The 17,059-nt window shown below is 40.3% G+C and overlaps 1 protein-coding gene across 8 annotated transcripts in view; it reads left to right on the top strand.

Annotated features, from left to right (window-relative positions):
• The window catches only part of DMD (dystrophin), a 1,961,037-nt gene that overhangs the window by 1,787,548 nt on the left and 156,430 nt on the right, over positions 1–17,059 (top strand). For all 8 annotated transcript variants that reach the window (XM_025200207.1, XM_014518487.2, XM_025200208.1 and 5 more), the window contains one exon: positions 9,712–9,772. In XM_025200207.1, the coding sequence (XP_025055992.1) occupies positions 9,712–9,772 (61 nt within the window). The remainder of the gene's footprint in view (positions 1–9,711; positions 9,773–17,059) is intronic.

Below are 17,059 nucleotides of genomic sequence, written 5' to 3'. Positions count from 1 at the left end.
CAAGATAAGGGGAGCCAATCAATATTTGGATAAAGGAAAAACATTTAAGTCTGCAGGTTTAAAAGGCTTGTTTACATCTGTCCAGACTTTTCTGGCTTGTAGGATTTCTATGACTTAAACATTAAATGGATGTACCTAGCTGTGATTTTGATATTCAAAATAGAGAAATAAAGTGACATTTTTCCTTTCTGTATATAGTGACCTTTTTATTTTTTAATTAGCTGTAGAGATCAGGACCAATTTTCTCAAATTATTTTTTAGTTTAACATACCAGTATTCTATAAAAATAGAAATTTGTAATTACCATTAGAATTATTTGTTAACATTCAGAAGTAGATACATAGTGGCCTCAGATGTCTTTGGTTTATTAAGATTTCAAAACTAAAATCTCTCTTATGTTTAGCCTTTGGAAACAGGCCAGGGTTCTCTGGATGGTGTATAGCAACACTTAGGTTCTGCTGTTTAAACTTCAAGTGCTAAAATGCCTTCTTTTCCCCTCACTACTTTCTTGCTCCTTCTGCCTGACAAAGCTGACAGCTCATAAACTGCAAAACAAAGTATTTGCTTAGTCACTTTCCACTGTCTCAATTTTGGCTCTCATGTAAATTATTTGCATTCAACAAAAATCGTCCCGGTTGTTGACAGTTTTGGCATCAGTAGCCTGATCAAGTACCTTTTGAAATAGTAATACTCGCCTGATGGTAGTCTCCAGTGAAAAATTGGGCCCTATTTGATTTGACCCCATTATCAGAAGTCTTAAAGCAGCAGCTAAAGATTGAGCTGGGCATAGAAGCTGAGCTATTTTTGTCAGCCCTAAAGGTACTCCCTCTTAAAAGTGTGAGGTGCATGATACACAAGCATAACTTTGGGCTGCACTGTTTATGGGATTTGACACAGTTAAGTCCACCCATTTTTAGAATGTAATCTGTGTAGGGCTTCCTTCTTTTGTCTGTTTATAGAGCACACAACACAGTTAGGAACTAGTTTCATAGTGTGCTTGCAATCAATTGTTCAGGACTGTAAACTGGGGGCAGGAGAATCTTTTCCTGTCCCCTGCAATGATCAGGTTACTATTGAAACACAACATGCCATTGCCTTTATTCTGAACTACCTGTTATTCTACTCTGTTTTAAACTGCATGTTACTTCAGCTCTTAGTCTTACAATCCTTTTGAAACTCTGGATGGCAACATTTTACTGCATGCAAGTAATTTTCAGTTTAGCCACACAAAGCTGACTACTAAATTATATGGGAGTAAACTATGTGGGATTTGAAAGGAGCAAAATCCACTATCCTTAGTCTGCAAGTAGGATTTGAACCAACAGGGCAGCATTCAGTAGGAGATTTCATTCTCCAGGGCTTCCAATCCTGAACTTTTTAAAGAAAACCAACTTCACATACAAAAAGAGAAGAAAAAGAAAGGAAATTGTAAAAGTACTGAGAATAAAAAGTAATCTTTATTGGATGTTTCACTTCACAGCTCTTGCCATTACTACTATCATCATCAAAGGAAAAATGATTTAGCGGCAGCAGTGGGCAGCAATTTTAAGTTCAAGACCTGCTTAATGAGTAAAGCATGTTAAAAGTTAAAAGGAATGGTGTTGTATGCACATGCACTGTGTCTACCATCTCTCTTAAAATGTCCCACCACTGCATTACTACTAATGCAAATTTACTTGTAATAACAAGAGTAGGGATAAATTGGCTGCTGGTAATTTTAAGAAAAATGCTAGCGTTGACATAGCGCAGGTGTTTTTGGAGAAAATTAATAGACCTGCATTCTATGGTTCAAGAGGCAGCATGTCATCTAAATGATCAGTCCTGCTGTTTGCTGCTTTTTAATGTTCCTTTACATTTCCCTCTCTGAAAGAGGTTGACTGCAGTACAGCTGTGCAGAGCATATTGATAAATTTGATTCATGATGAATTAGAATTTACACAATGTTAGTGTTATGCAAGCTGTCCCTCCTGCAAATAATATTTTGCAGCGTAAAAGCAGTAGCATTCAGATTTCTGGACAAAATGATAAATTTCAGCAGTTCTGCTCACATGAAAGTCTGGGGGGTTCCCCCCCCTTCCCCCAGCCTTATTTGTCATGGTGTTAATAAGTTTTGATGATGGAGGAAGTTGTCCGTTTAAAAAAATGTACAGACAATGAAAATATTTGCTGAAAAATAGATATTTCCCCTACATCACTAGATTTCATTTGGCACATCTCTAAAAATATATTGCCTATTATTTATTTTAAAGCAGTTTCTGTTTTTGGTAAAATGGTCTCAGTGTTTGGTAACAGCATTATTAGTAGAGTCATTTGTTTTAGTCTCTGATGGTAACAGGTTTACTGAGTACATCACAGATACTCACGATCTGTTCTTTGCTGTTAGATAAGTATTATGTGCACAAAACATGGGGGGTTTTGTTGCCTGCTGCATTACTGAGATAAAAATTGCCCTAGATATTGCCTCCTGTATCTGTTATATCTTTACTGAAACACCTTTGAAATGCTGGCACTGAAAAACCACTATGCTGCAACAGAGTTTAGCAGTGAAGCAGTTAATAGCATGCCAGAGTTGTCACTAGCTATAACTTGTGCTCATTTTAAAGCATATTCCTTATGTTTTGAAATATTAGGCGTACAAAGCAATGGGGCTATTTTCTGTATGTCAGAACTCATGTTATGTTTGGCTCTATAAGACTTGAAATGTTTATCAGAGAGATATTGTTTTTAATTGTCTTTCTCTCTCTGCACAAAAAACACAATTGATTCAATGCAATAAAGCAATTTTAGAGATTTTCTTTCTAATAGGTTGAGTACAATGGACATTGATTATTAGACTTGTTAGTAATTTACAAACTTTTCTAAATTGGGATACATGAAACTGAACAATAGATACGGTAGTTGTCTAGCTGACACAGTATCCTTTTTACACAAAGTAGTTTCATGTTTTGTTGTTGATCTGTATAACTGTGGCATCTGTGACAAAGTAAGCATTAGATTGATTTTTTGCTTTTGAGGAACAAGTGATTTCTGGAAATTTCTGCAAATGTTGTTTACCATTTGTAATGTGACCAATGAGTGTGTTGCCTACATGGCAGCAATACATGGCTGAGTGTTATTGGTGAGAAACATTATCTTACAAGTTGGCCATAAAAAGACTTCAGCAGTTATTGCAGACATGGAAGACCTCATTTAAAATTATTCTGGAGCAACTCACTGTAATGTTGTCCCTTTTCATATGCTGAGATCTTTTATGGATAATCAGTCTGTCTTCAAAAGCATAAGGAGTAATATTAAAACATTGTGTTGTATGTTGGTGCAGACAGAGAAGAAATGAGTTTTTACTTGGATTTAGCAGTTGTAGAAATCAGACTGGAATTTAACTGGACACCTCACTTAAGTTCCTGACATTCTCCCCACATATACAACCATATGGGTTCAGAGCTGGGAGCAAAATAGCCCCACAAAGCGCACTTTTTGTGAAAGACAGGTGTGGATTGATCATTGTTTCCCGTAACTTTTAAATCATTTAGTCAATATATCCTGACATCAGTTTCTTAATTATACAGTGAGGCATTAAACACCGGATCAGATTGCTCCACAGCATAACTTATCTCGATGACAAATGCACATAATACTGAAATAAGCCATCTGTAAATCATATTTTATAGGAATGCCCTACCTTTCACTGCAAGGATCCCCCAAAAACGTCACAAATTATACAACCATGTACCATTGACATGCAGCTCTTACATATGGTAACTAGCCTTTAATATAGCTTGCTATAACTGATCAGAGAAGGGAAATTTTGATTCAGTGCACCATGAAGAAAGGTACCATAGGAACATTTTAACATCCATATAGACTAAGAGTAGCTTGTTTCTAACGATATAATCAAGAGTACATTTCATTGTGCTTAGTTCATCCATTTATAAAAACTGAAAGGACAAGGCAGCTGTACACACACATGAGTTTGTAATTTACTTACCTGAAAATGGTAGCATAACTAAGGGAGGGTTCCAGTTTTGGGGCAGGTGTGCAAAAAATAGCAGTTGCTGTCAATGCTGCAGTGACCGAGCCACAAACACTACCCTGTGCACCGCTGCTGCCCAGGGTATGGAACTGCCCAGCTAGGCCCAGCAGAACAGCTGTAACTCAGAACAATTTCTGCAAAGCATTTTGAGTTACAGCGTTACCCCAGACCAAACAGAAGTTCATTGTTGGTTCCAGGGGGGAGGAGAATCTAGCTGTGGGCTAGGGGCATGCATCCTGTTTCCCCTGGCAGTGGCCAGGGCTCTCTGCCAGGGCTTACTGTTTTCAGAATGAGAGTAGTGGAAGGAGCTTGTTCTTGGGACTTCTCAGCTGGTGCTGAAGGGTGGGGTGGGTGAATTGGAGCCCCCACTACCTTGGGGAGTAGGGGCTCCAAAATACCTGCCCCACCCTTCCAGGGGGGAGGAGAATCTAGCTGTGGGCTAGGGGCATGCATCCTGTTTCCCCTGGCAGTGGCCAGGGCTCTCTGCCAGGGCTTACTGTTTTCAGAATGAGAGTAGTGGAAGGAGCTTGTTCTTGGGACTTCTCAGCTGGTGCTGAAGGGTGGGGTGGGTGAATTGGAGCCCCCACTACCTTGGGGAGTAGGGGCTCCAAAATACCTGCCCCACCCTCCAGTGGAGGCTGAACCTCCCCCTCCCCCCGCCCCCAGACTGAACTTCCTCCTTTCCCTTTCACCCCTCCCATTCTGAAAACAGCAGCCAGCTGGGAGCTCTGTAGGCACAAGTTATAAAAGACACTCCACTTTGAAACATCTTTATATGATACCTTATGCAATGCTGGGTCAGATTTTAACCTGATCGGCCATTTTAGAAGCTGTCTGTAGCTGTGCACTTTTGTTAGGTCACAGCTATAAATTGCTTACTGTGGCCAGATTGGGCAAAAATTGTCACTTCTGTTTGCACCCTATCAGGCTTTACTGGAAGCCACAAATATGATAACTAAGCAAATGATTAAACTAGTATTAAAAGAGGTGTGAGATTAAAAAAAATTAGTAGCTGCATATTTGAACAAAATAATAATTATTAATAATTTATCCTCAGTAAAAGAATAACAGAAGTTGGAGTCAATGAAACTAGTAGTAGCAGTAGTACAGTTTTCCTTTCAGTACAGTACTACTACTAGTTTCATTGACTCCAACTTCTGTTATTTATAATAGTTTCATTGACTCCAACTTAAAATTATATACTTAAAATTAGGTGCATATTATGAACTTTGCTAAAATGTAGCTAGAATGGCTAAATGGTGAACATCACCAGTCTTGACTCAGAGTATATGTGTAAGTCCAGACCCAAGCTTTGTATGGAGGTAACTTAAATGAAAGTTAGAAAGGAAAACAGCCTGGAAATCACATGGTAGGATGAAGTGAGGCATGGTATGTTTTCCATCAAAATTGCTGTTACCCATAACTACTTCTGTGAGATAACAGATGCCAATGATTTTCTCTGTACTTAGAATTGAAAACTTAAATTGAGGCCATGTCAGGGTGGATGTGAGGGTGGACTTTCTTAACAGCATGGTCTGTGAGAATAGTTTTTGCATGTATTTATATTAGATTGGTTTGAACTGAGCTTGGTACAGACTATTTAGGGGCACAGTTAACCTTTTGTAAATTTACATGACTTTCATATATTATTTTCTTAGTGGTATAGCTACACTGAATATTTATGAGGTTATTTTTGAATTGCATTTATTACACAGCTAAAAATGATGCCATCATCGTATATAACTTTCTAGTCAGACCCCTGCATAGATTAAAATATTGCTGCACAGAAGCCCAGAACGCTGTTTTTAGAATATGCATTCTGAAAATGCTTAAGCTGACCAGCATGGGCTATGTTCACTTAAGTTGAACAATAACAGACAAGGTAGGTTTTAGATTTTAGTACATCACAGGAAGAAAAATAAAACTGAAAAGAGGCAACCGTTAAAATGATTACTAACATGTAGCAAAGCTAATGGACTGCAGGAAGATTTAAATCCACTTTAAAAAATCATTTTTGCCGTGCTATGTAATTTCAGTAGTCAACATTGCAGATAGCTGGTGTGTATGATAATGGGTTCTTACACTATGTAGAACTAGAACAATAAAGCACTTCTGAATTGCACTTTGCAAATAGGGAAATCTCTATTTCTTGGGTACCACTAATACACAGGGAAGCTATCATGTCATATAAAAATCATTTTCCAGAAAGTCTCCTTTCATAGAGTACTAAACTAGTCTTACCAGGAATTAAAGATATATGTCCATTACCTACACTGGCTTTGTGAAGGATGGCAAACCTCTACTGGTACTCAGAGATAAGAAACAGCTGTTCTTAACGTTTGGGCTTATGCCAGAAATGTGATGATTATTCTCACAGCACAGTTGTAAAAGGTACCACATATTTTGTCAACGCAAATTTATGCAAGACTGGAATCATCCAGGAAAGCAAAAACCATATTACAGACAGCCTCACAAAAATCTCTTGAAGGAGCACTAAATCCAATTATGCAGAACATCATAGAATTGTTTGTTATTTCTAAAGCACTTAGTTTTGATGAAAGCAGACTATCTGCTCTTGGTTTCCTTTTGTTGCTGTTGTTTTGTTTTGTGTATTTTAATGGATCAAGAATACTATCATATGAAAGATTCTAGGATAATAAGTTACCACTGCAGAACTGTTGCCCAGATTAATTCTGCTATGAAGGAAAAACACTCCCCTTCCAGATCGGTTGTAGCAAACTCATCCTAATCTTAACGTATTCAGTAAACAAATCACTAGAATTTGCTTTCATTTTTATGGAATGTAGTTAAGAGGTATTGCCATTATGAAAGCTAAGGTTTGGTTTGGTTTGGTTTGGTGTAGTAGCTTACTAGCCTTTATGATAGCAGGAGGGAAAAGGGAAGTAATTTGTAATGGGTGATTTGGGGTCGGGGGGTTGTTATTATTTTAATGCGCTGTTATTCCCTAAAAGGTAACTTGACTCCTCAGATTAATGTAGTTTTGGAATATCTTTAAATCCTTGAAAATACTGGCTCAGTAAACAAAATATTTTAAAACCAGTTTATATACCATCCATTAGCCTTAGATAGGAAAATTAAAAACTAACATTGTCTAAGAGAGATAATTTGCAACACAAATATGTGAGGTAAGAAGAATTATATTCTACTAATTCATATTTATAGATAGTACAAGGCATTTTGCATTATTAGCTTTGGATGCTTTTTGAAGCCAAGTGAATTGAAAAATGCTCTATGCTTTAACATTAATTTATGCTGTAGATATTGGGAAGTTGGCAAATATCATATTACTATTAATATTGTTATTGCTACTTTCACCATTACTCCTGCCATCACAAACAGCAAAGCATCTCTGAACCATAGTGTTAGGCCAAAAATGTAGACTTTTGTGTTAAAATGTATGCAAACACAAAATAAAAGGATGATCCTTGCTATAAAGAATTTACAGTCTAAATAATATACTGCAATGTATAAATATGCTTAATCATATGTGTATGCAAATATGTATACATATATATGCTGGAGCTTTACTTTCTATGTAAATATACGTTATGCATTTCAAATGCATGATCACATGATACTTTCTGCAGGAGCCAACTTCACTGATATCCAAATTCTACTTTCCATATTCACAGTGATTACTGCCTGATTTCATGCAACTTGAAAGTAATGCGATTCTTCTGCACTAACATGCTACTCAACATAAATAAGGATGGCAAAAGTCAACCATTCCAAGTGCAGGATGGGCACTGTGTTTGAGGAAGTGTTTTACCCTCAACATTCAGTGTGTGCAGTTTCTCAACTGCACCATGCTATCTGCACCAAGCATTTATATTAACTGGGTATGTCTAATAGGCAAACAATATGAAAGTACGTAATAGGAAGAGAATGCATCAAACTCTTTCTCCATCCATGGAAAAGGCATCCATAATTTTTTCTGCAGATGCTGTGGAGTGCAAGGAGAATGAGTGATGGCTCTGGAAAGGTGTGTACTGATGGAGCTGTGCCATAACTCTTCAATTTATCTAAACTGTTTTCGCCAAATTCATTTTCCTTCCTATCTGCTCGTTCCCTCCCCCTTCTACCATCCTCCCCTCTCTCACCCCCAAATTCTTCTTCACTATTTTCTCAGGGCCATCTAAGTCTATTCCAAACTCTTTGCCCTCTGCTCTAATCTATATCTCCTATTTGGTTGCCTGTCATTCTCCTTTTCAGACTGTCACAAGTTCTCTCACGCTGTCCATCCATCTGATTGTTGTCTCCCTCATCTTGAGTTCCATAAAACCTTCTGGCCTTCTTTTAAATCCCTCCTCTTTATCCATTTATTTGCAGTCATGTAATGATGCTCTAATTCCATGTAACTATTTTTAAGTAGATTTTAGAACCTTTAACTTGTTTCATTAGTGTTCTTTTTTTTATTGAGTTCCTTGTGTGCGGTGAGACACAGAAGGTTGGTGCATTGGTGGTGGATGGTGTGGTTTTATTTCGCTGGGTAACTTCTGCAGTTATGTGAAGTGTAGATTATTTTTCATCTTTATTTTAAATCTGCTAAAGCCCCTATAGTTTTGAATAGGCATTCTTTAAACATATACATCAAAATGAAAGCATGTGCCTGTTAGCAGTGTGATGGTATAATCAGGGATAAAAGTGCTGAACCAAACAGTTAGCTATGTTTTGGGTCCAGGTAACCATAACTTTCCTAGACAAACAGCATGGATCATCATAGGATGGTCACATGGCCCAGAAGGTCTTATGTGTAAAGAAAGGGGATACACCATCAAACAGAGATGTAAAAAATAATACTGAGTCTAACATCTATGAGTTGTTCCAACTTTTAGATTAAAGCTCAGACCACATGGCAATGGTTATTGGATAATGAATTTTCATTATTTGAAATTATGTCTTGCCATAGTCTTTTTTTATTTAAAAAAAAAAAATTTTGCTATAAAAGACTTCCCCTCTACTGTAAGCTGATGTTGGTTTTTAACGCTCTGCTAGTCTAGGTTGAGAGAATTGCTATTATGTAGTGCTATTCTCTTTTGGTTTTAACACTTTTGTGTGATCATGCTGGTATTTCTCCACTGCTTGCCATTATTGAAAGCCAATAAAACACATGCACATTTAATAATGTAGGAAATAAAAATGAAATTGGTCTCTATTTAAAACAAATAAACAAGAAAATAAACAACACACTGGGCTGGTAAGTGTCTTAGTTGAGCCTCATTCAAAATAGAGCATAAACAAGGGTGTAATTTTGTTCCTAGAGAGTTGAAAACAGTGGATCAACTAGGAAACGGAAGAAAAAACAGCAGAAAGCACAGAAAGCATTAGCAAGCGGAACCCCATAAAAGAACACACCAATAAAACAGATAGGCTGCTTGTTCAGCTTCTTATCTCTTCTTTAAGTTTAGCTGTCAAGGAGGTTTTTGCATTTATCTTTGCAGCTGAATGAGTTCAATTTCACTCAGATTAGGACAGAAATTTCAGAACAGCAGGTTAATCCTTCCTGCCTTCATGGGCAACTGAGCAAACAGACCCATATCAGTGTGGCCGAGTGTAAAATTGTAATTCTGAAGATTAATGTTGTCTTTCCTGTTTGCTTTGAACTTGACCTCCACATCTGTCTTTTATTTATTTGTTTGTTTGTCTGTTTGCTTTAACAGCTTCTGTCCAGGGTCCCTGGGAGAGGGCAATCTCACCAAACAAAGTGCCCTATTATATCAAGTAAGTATAAATAATATTGACTATGGCTATTTACAGTTCTTATTTCTGTGCTTTTCCTTATTCCATCTTAACGCAATTGTAAAAGGATAAAATCGTTAAGCAATTTATATAACTCTTGTTATTTAAATGGAAGGACAAAAGAAGCAAAATTTGCCCTGAATACTACAGAAAACATCAGGGGATGCCATTTCAAAAAAACAAAGCAAAACAGTAAATGTGTACAGGTATGATAAACCAAATTGCTTTTCATGATATTATAAGGGTCACCTGAAACCTTTAATAAAGCATTGGACCATGTGATTCCTATTTGAATCTTTCAGATGTGTACAATACCATGTGGGAACCAGTTTGTGGACCAACTCTCACACCACTCATCTGGCCTAAGGGGCCAGAAGGCTGGGCACCACTGCTTTAAACCATACTTAACACAGTTCTGTCCATCAATGATTTATTGTTCTGCAATTTCCCATTCAGGTTGGTTTTGTGGTCTAAGAGGAGGTACTCCGAGTTTAGTGATGAAATGTCCAGGGAGGCTAAAGTGTTATACCGCAGGCTTGTCTATCTTCATGGAATTTAAGTCAAATCAGTGTTCATTCATTCTTTCACATAAGACATCTGTCCAATATAGACAGCAGAGGGGCACTCTAAGCAGGTGATGGAATACATAACTTTGGTAGAGGAGCAGTTGAACAGACTTCAAGATGTTATAATCTGTGTTATTTGGTCCAGTGATAATGCGGTCTTTGTTGATGAAGGGGTACAACTGGACCCCCTTCTGGAAAATGACAACAGTCTGAAGGTAGCCCTGGGGGACAAGCCCATCTCTGTTTATAGACAGCCTACCAACCTCAAACAGTGTCTTTCCAGCTACAGGCTGCCTAATTCCTATTTTCACCAAGGCATTAGACCTTGCTCTGGAGCAAATGCCAGCAGCAAAGTGGAGGTGTTATTGAGGGGAATGTCAGACCAGATAATATAACATGTAGTAGTGCAGCATATATCAAACGTGTTCACTGATCTCTTAAATTTTAATTTTGCAGATGTTTATATCAGTAAAGAATATTTGTCAAAGGAAAGCTGGAGGGTTTTTTTTACAGTTGGAAACAGTTAAGTCTTTCAGGCTAGGGACAGAGTTTACAAATAAACCAGTTTAAGTAATTGGAAACTGGTTTAAGCCTGTAACAAAACAGAAGTTCAGTGCACATAGACCACTTTCAAAATGGCTGAAACAGATTTAAGATAAACCTGGTTGGATGTAGTATCAGACATAACTGATATAAGTTAAAATGGTTTATGGAATTTCTGTCCCAGATCCCTTCCTAATTTCAAGTTAACTCTCAGTCCCCCAGCATCCCAGGATGCTTTGCAGCTGTGGGCTGTGCTGTTTGCTCCAGCACAGCCAGGTTGGCCCTGCCGCCGCATGTCACTAAAGCCTTAGCTCCCCAGTCTGCTTCTTGCCTGGGTCTGTCAGTCCAGAGGAATTGGGGGCAGAGGAACAGACCTTCCCCACCGCCAAACTCCTAGCCCTGAGCTGTACCGCAAGGGGAGGAAAAGACCCTGTGGTGGGGGGCTTTTTGCTCCCCCCTGAAGCCCAGTGAGCCAGTCAGGGATCAGCTCAGCCCTACCCTCTCCCCACCCTCAGCCTCCAAGAGTGGGGGACCGTACTGCTTCCCACTCCCACCTGGCACTCACTCCCACAGCTGGGTTCTTGGGGCGGAGGGGAAAGCCGACACTTGGGAGCTTTTCACTTGCCCCCCTGCAGCCAGGCTGGGATTAGCTCAGACCCACCCCCTCAGTCATCTGAGGAGGGGAGAGACAGGCTGTGAACATACCCAAGCAGGCAAGGTCTGCCTGGCATGGGAAGGAAAGCACCCACTGGGGGGCTTTTCACCTTCCCCCACAACTTGAGCTGGGCTGGGATCACCTTAGCCCCGTGCCTTCCCCAGCCCTCTGCCTCCAATAGGGGTGGTAGGAACAGAGGGTGAGAACCCCTCCCCCACATTGGTCCCCCAGCCAACATCTGCCCTGCACAGATGGGAAAGCACCCACTGCGAGGGCTTTCCACTTCCACCCCCCCACCCTGCAGCTCAAGCCCAGTTGGGATCTCCCTAGCCCCATCCCTTCTTCAGCTGTCACCTCCAAGAGGGGCAGCGGGGGCAGAGGGTGGAATGCACTATCCTCCGACACCCCCATGCCAGCCTGCCCCACCCCAGGTCTGCCTGGTGCTACCCTGGCTCCAGCTGCATCAGGGTGAAAAGTCCCCCTGGTGGGTGCTTCCCTCCTGTGCAGAACACACCCCAGCTGGGGAGGGGGGGCAGTACGGGTGGAACAGTAAATACGTTCCCCCCTCAATCCCTTCCCCCCGCAACACCTGGTCAAAGACGATGGCTGGGGAAGAGAAGAGAAGGGAAGGGGTTGGGGTGAGCCCAGCCCAGCCCAGCTCAGAGCTGATGGTGAGGGGGAAGACCCCTGATGGGTGTTTTCCCCCTGCACCCCACAGACCCCAGCTGCCAAATAGGCCTGAGCTGCCACTGAGCTGGGTTCATCAGCCTTAGGCAGCCTAGCAATGAGGGTAGTGCACATGAGTACCCCCAGGCTCCTGTTCTCAGCCATTGCAGACTTCTGTCTGTCTTGGCCTCCCAAACACTTAATGTAAACTCAGTTTGTTACTGGTTTAATCTAGTCATCTTAGAAAAAACTGTGAAGATTGAATCTATTTTGCCTCCGGTTTTTTGAACCACTGTACTTAGCCTGAGTCAAATATGGGATTTTGACTTTCTGGAAGCAATTAAGGGTTTGGGAATTATGGAAAGGAATGGATCTTCTTCCCATGGCACTATCCCATCTTCAGGTGACTTGCAGTTTTTGGTGGGAAAAGTGTAAAATCATATCTCACCGTCACAATTCTTCATAACAACCACAGCCTCCACTGTATTCCTCAGCCTCTCTCTCACTGTCTGCCACTGCATTCAGCAGCAGCCGTAGTTGATGAATGTCAAATGCTTATACTAAAAATGATTGGCCATATAATAAATTACACTTTTCTCTGTCCTTATTAGTTTTCAGTGTTAACTCCTCATTACTTTTGCTTCCATTTGGTTCATTTGATTATCTTCTCAACTGTTAAGAGTTTGCAACAAAACATATTTTTTATTAAAAACTTAAATATATCAATATGTTGCACAGGAACACCTTTAGTAAAGATGTGTGGTGGAGATATTTCTGAGTCCTGCTGACCTTCCTCTTCCATCTCTTCCCTCCTCCAGCTTTCAGACTACCCCTGCTTAGTTAAAAGTTTCTCTTTCCTTTTTTCTTTTAATGTCCTTGCATACCATTTTTTATTTCCCATAGCAAAGCTACCTCTTTTTACTTAGCTTTCCAGCTTTTAGTCTTTCCTTTTATCAGTCTTTGAATTATTGTTTCTATTGTGTTTCTTTAATTCTTTACCAGAGCTGCCAGAAAGGTCTAGCAGGTATTTAGGTATTTCATAATATTTATATAATTTCCTTTTCCATATTAAACCAAAATGCCCACACTTCTCATACCTCCTTTGCATATGTGCAGACAAATATTTACCCAACTTTAAACAACTGGTGAGGGGTGTGGGCAAGTGCTTGGTGGAAGGCTTACCTTGGTACAACTAAATCTGGTGTAATTGTTTTCTCTGTCTGCTCTTAACCTGCCACAAGGGAAGCTAAACTGCAGTAATTTACCCCTGAATGAAAGAGTTACACTAGATTAGCTGACCAAGCAGTGAGTCGTTTTCCCCCAATCCCTTTTAAGTGGTGTAATTATATTCTCTGCATGCTCTTTGTTAACCAAATTTGCTGCATTCTTTATTCTTTTTGTGTTTTATCAGTTTTCCCCTTAATGCTTGGATGTTTTATCTCATCAATTTCACATTTACAGTGACACAGCACTTGATAAGACCATAAATCAAGCAGTACTTAATGCTAAATCCTCAGCTGTAACATTCTACTATTAGGTAACTCCAAGCCCTTGATTTTGATAGTTAAAACTTACACAAAATGAGTCTATAGCAACTAGTTGCCACTAAATTCCTCTGCAATCATTACATTTTTCATAATTCAGCTTCCTTGAGGTTGCCTTGCTCCTTCCAGCTTCTCATTTACTTTATTTCAGTATAGATTTCATTGCCACTGAAAATATAATCACCAACAATGTACAACCTGTTACAACTGTTTTTCCTACTCTCTGCCATTTTGTAGTTTCTTGGCCTACTGTCAGCCTCATGAAAATTGCAATATAATGGCTTTTTACCAGCTGCTGCATTCTGTTAGGATTTTGTTCACCTTTTTATGTGCTGAGTCCCATATGGATAAGTCAAACTGAGCCAACAGTTAAGACTCAACTAGCTTGCTTCCTTAATGAGTTGAAAAAATCATATTTCTGTGTTCCAGGCTATCAAAAGAAACTTCTATTCCAAAATAGAAAGTAGATGCTCTGTGCTGCCTACTGAATACTTGCCCAGTCACTACCTGTCTGTCTGAAATGCTGCATCTTAACTATTGGAAACCTTTTTCCAAAAGGCACTTTACTTAGCTTTAGTTTTTCACCCTTCCTTTGGGCAAACATTGCCCATTCTGTTCATGTCAACAAACACAGTTTTGGCAAAGCACTCCAGAGATTGTATCTCATTTTACACTGTATAATGTACAATTAATCCCATTTTTTCCTGTGGCTAATATGGGTTTTAAAAAAGTTTATATAATTCAGAGTTGGGGTAGGCAGGTGACAGGTAGACTGCATGCCTGTTGTTCATTCCCTGTTTCTACAGTTGATTGTGCCTAGGAAGCAATCTGGGATTCCATAGAGTGCACTTTCACTCAGGAACACTACTGGTGGTAGTATTGCCATCCACCTTTTTTGCAGGAGCTCTGTAGTTCTTGATAAACTAAATAATTAGGATATGGATAACAGAATGAAAATTGAGGAAGACAGAAGTAGGAAAGAAAAAATCAAATGCACAAATACAGTATAGGAAGTAATTGCCTAGGCAGTAGCTTTGCTGAGAAGGATCTGAAGATTTTGGTGGACCATGTACTCAACATGATCCATCAGTTCCAGAGATATAATAAATAAATGCAAATATGGGCTACATTAACAGGTGTATTGTATGTAAGACATGGGAACTGATAGTACCTCTCTAGTTGGCTCTGGTTAGACCTCAGTAGCATTACTGCATGTGGTTCTAGGGTCTGCATTTTAGGAAAGATGTAGAGAAACTGGAAAGGATTCAGAGATCAGAAACAAAGATGATAATAGAGTTAGAAAGCAAGCCATGGGAGAAGAGGTTAAGAGAATGACACATGATTAGTTTGGAGAAAAGGAAATGAAATGGGAACAATAGTAATTTTCAACTATTTGAAAGGCTGCCATAAAAAAGGCAGAAAACAATTGTTCTTCTTTGCTAGAGTGTGCTGTTGGAGCAATGTTTTGCACTCTAGATCGCAGGATTATGGAGGCCCTGAGTTAGGCAAAAAAGCCTTATGAAAGGGCAGGATTTCAGATGTACTGCTTCTCCTAGCATTTCCTATTGGCTAGCTCTAGACACCTCCCTCAGTACCTCGACACTCTGGATTGCCCTTTGAAAGCACTTAGCTCTTTCTGTTCTCTGTATAGGGAAACTAGGGCTTGGTCCTGTTGATCTAAATTATCTTTCTGGGACAAGGCATCTATTTTCCTAGGTTGTTTAACATCTAAGAAGAGGCACTTACAACAGTGATTTGGATCTGACTCTATCCTTAAAACTACAACATACTTTTTCCAGTCATCCACTCTAGCCCATGCAGTAAGGAGATCTAGTCTGTATGCCTAACTTTGTGGTCAGGATTTCTGTCTTTGCCCTAATTCAGTGGTTTTCAACCTTTTTATCATTTGTGAAGTCCTAAAAAAATTCAAATGGAGGTGAAGACCCTTTTGGGAAATTTTGACTGGAGGTGTGGACCCCTTTGAATTGTGTGTGTATTCACAGAGTTTTGATTGATCATAGCCATCTTTCACAGACCCTTTAGACATTGTCTGTGGAACCAGGGGCAGCAGGTATAAAACCACTGTCTTAATCCTTTCCCTGTATAAGTGACTTCACATTAATAATGTCTCTGTATTTACCCTCTTACTGTGCCCATTCTTCCTTTGCATATGCAATACCACAAAACAGAATAAAGTAGAATTTCATCTAATTGCTTCTCACCAAGGAAACACTCCACATTCTATCCTAGCCAAGATGTTTTCCTATTCAGATTATAAGAGTTCAGTGAACTTTCTCTCTCTCTGAAGGAAGCAACATTAACTGGATTCTCAGGAGCATGGTTTTGACTCCTTGAGAAGATCCATTTGCAGTGGTATCTATGGGTGCCTACAGACATTTAGGGGAGGCACTTTAACTCAAGGTGCTTTACATGGAGCACCATGAGTTAGAGTGCCCACTGAACCCAACGCATGTGCACCTGTTGGGTGGGAGAAGAGCTTGACCCTTCCTGTACCAGCCCTGGCCAGCAGGTGGGGGTGCTCCCACAGCCTCCCAGAAGTGTGCTGAACTGCCCTTCTTCCCAGCCTCCCCCATATCCTCCCCCCCCCCAAGCTCTGGCTACAGCAAAGAGCAAAGTGGCAGCTGTTTCCTGCCACTGCCAAAAGGGTCAGGCGGTGGAGGGAAGAGGGGGAGGGAGTCCACTCTACCTTACAGGCCCAGACTGGCTCCCCCTAGTACTCCAGCTGGGGCAGCTTGAGGTGGGGGGCCCACAAGTCAGGGGGGCTCCCTTTTCCCACCCTCTGGCTGAGCCCCCTGACAGGTGCAGCACACAGCTGCCAGGTCAGTTTTGCCAAGCAGAAGTACCTTCCCCACCTGCGCTCCCCTTCCCCTCCCTCACTTGCTGCACAAAGAAGAGACTCTCTCCTATCTGGGACAGCCCCAGGAGTGGGGCTAGGCTGGTTCTTGCCATCAAAAGCACCAGCCCAGCCCCGCAAAGGTGCCTCTAGAAAATTAACTCTGGAGGGAACCTGAACAGAAGTTCTCTAAGGTGCTCTGCTCTAGAGCACCTGCAGCTAACAGCTGATTTATCAAGGGTTAATTTTTTGTATGATCAGCTATTTAAATGCTCTGCAGCCATGAATTTGTGTTATGTCTTGGCTATGGAGTGTGTTCAGGGACCAGATCATGAAGAAAATACATAAGAAAACTTATGTAAGTGCCCTATAAGTCAACTTTGTGATGAGCACACTAAGGAGTGCTTGTTCTCCTCCACTTTTGATCTATTCACAGTGTTC

The sequence above is a fragment of the Alligator sinensis genome, unplaced genomic scaffold (genome assembly GCF_000455745.1).
Source record: "Alligator sinensis unplaced genomic scaffold, ASM45574v1 scaffold746_1, whole genome shotgun sequence".
Classification (NCBI taxonomy): domain Eukaryota; kingdom Metazoa; phylum Chordata; order Crocodylia; family Alligatoridae; genus Alligator; species Alligator sinensis.
This window is presented reverse-complemented; position numbering and strand designations above follow the sequence as displayed.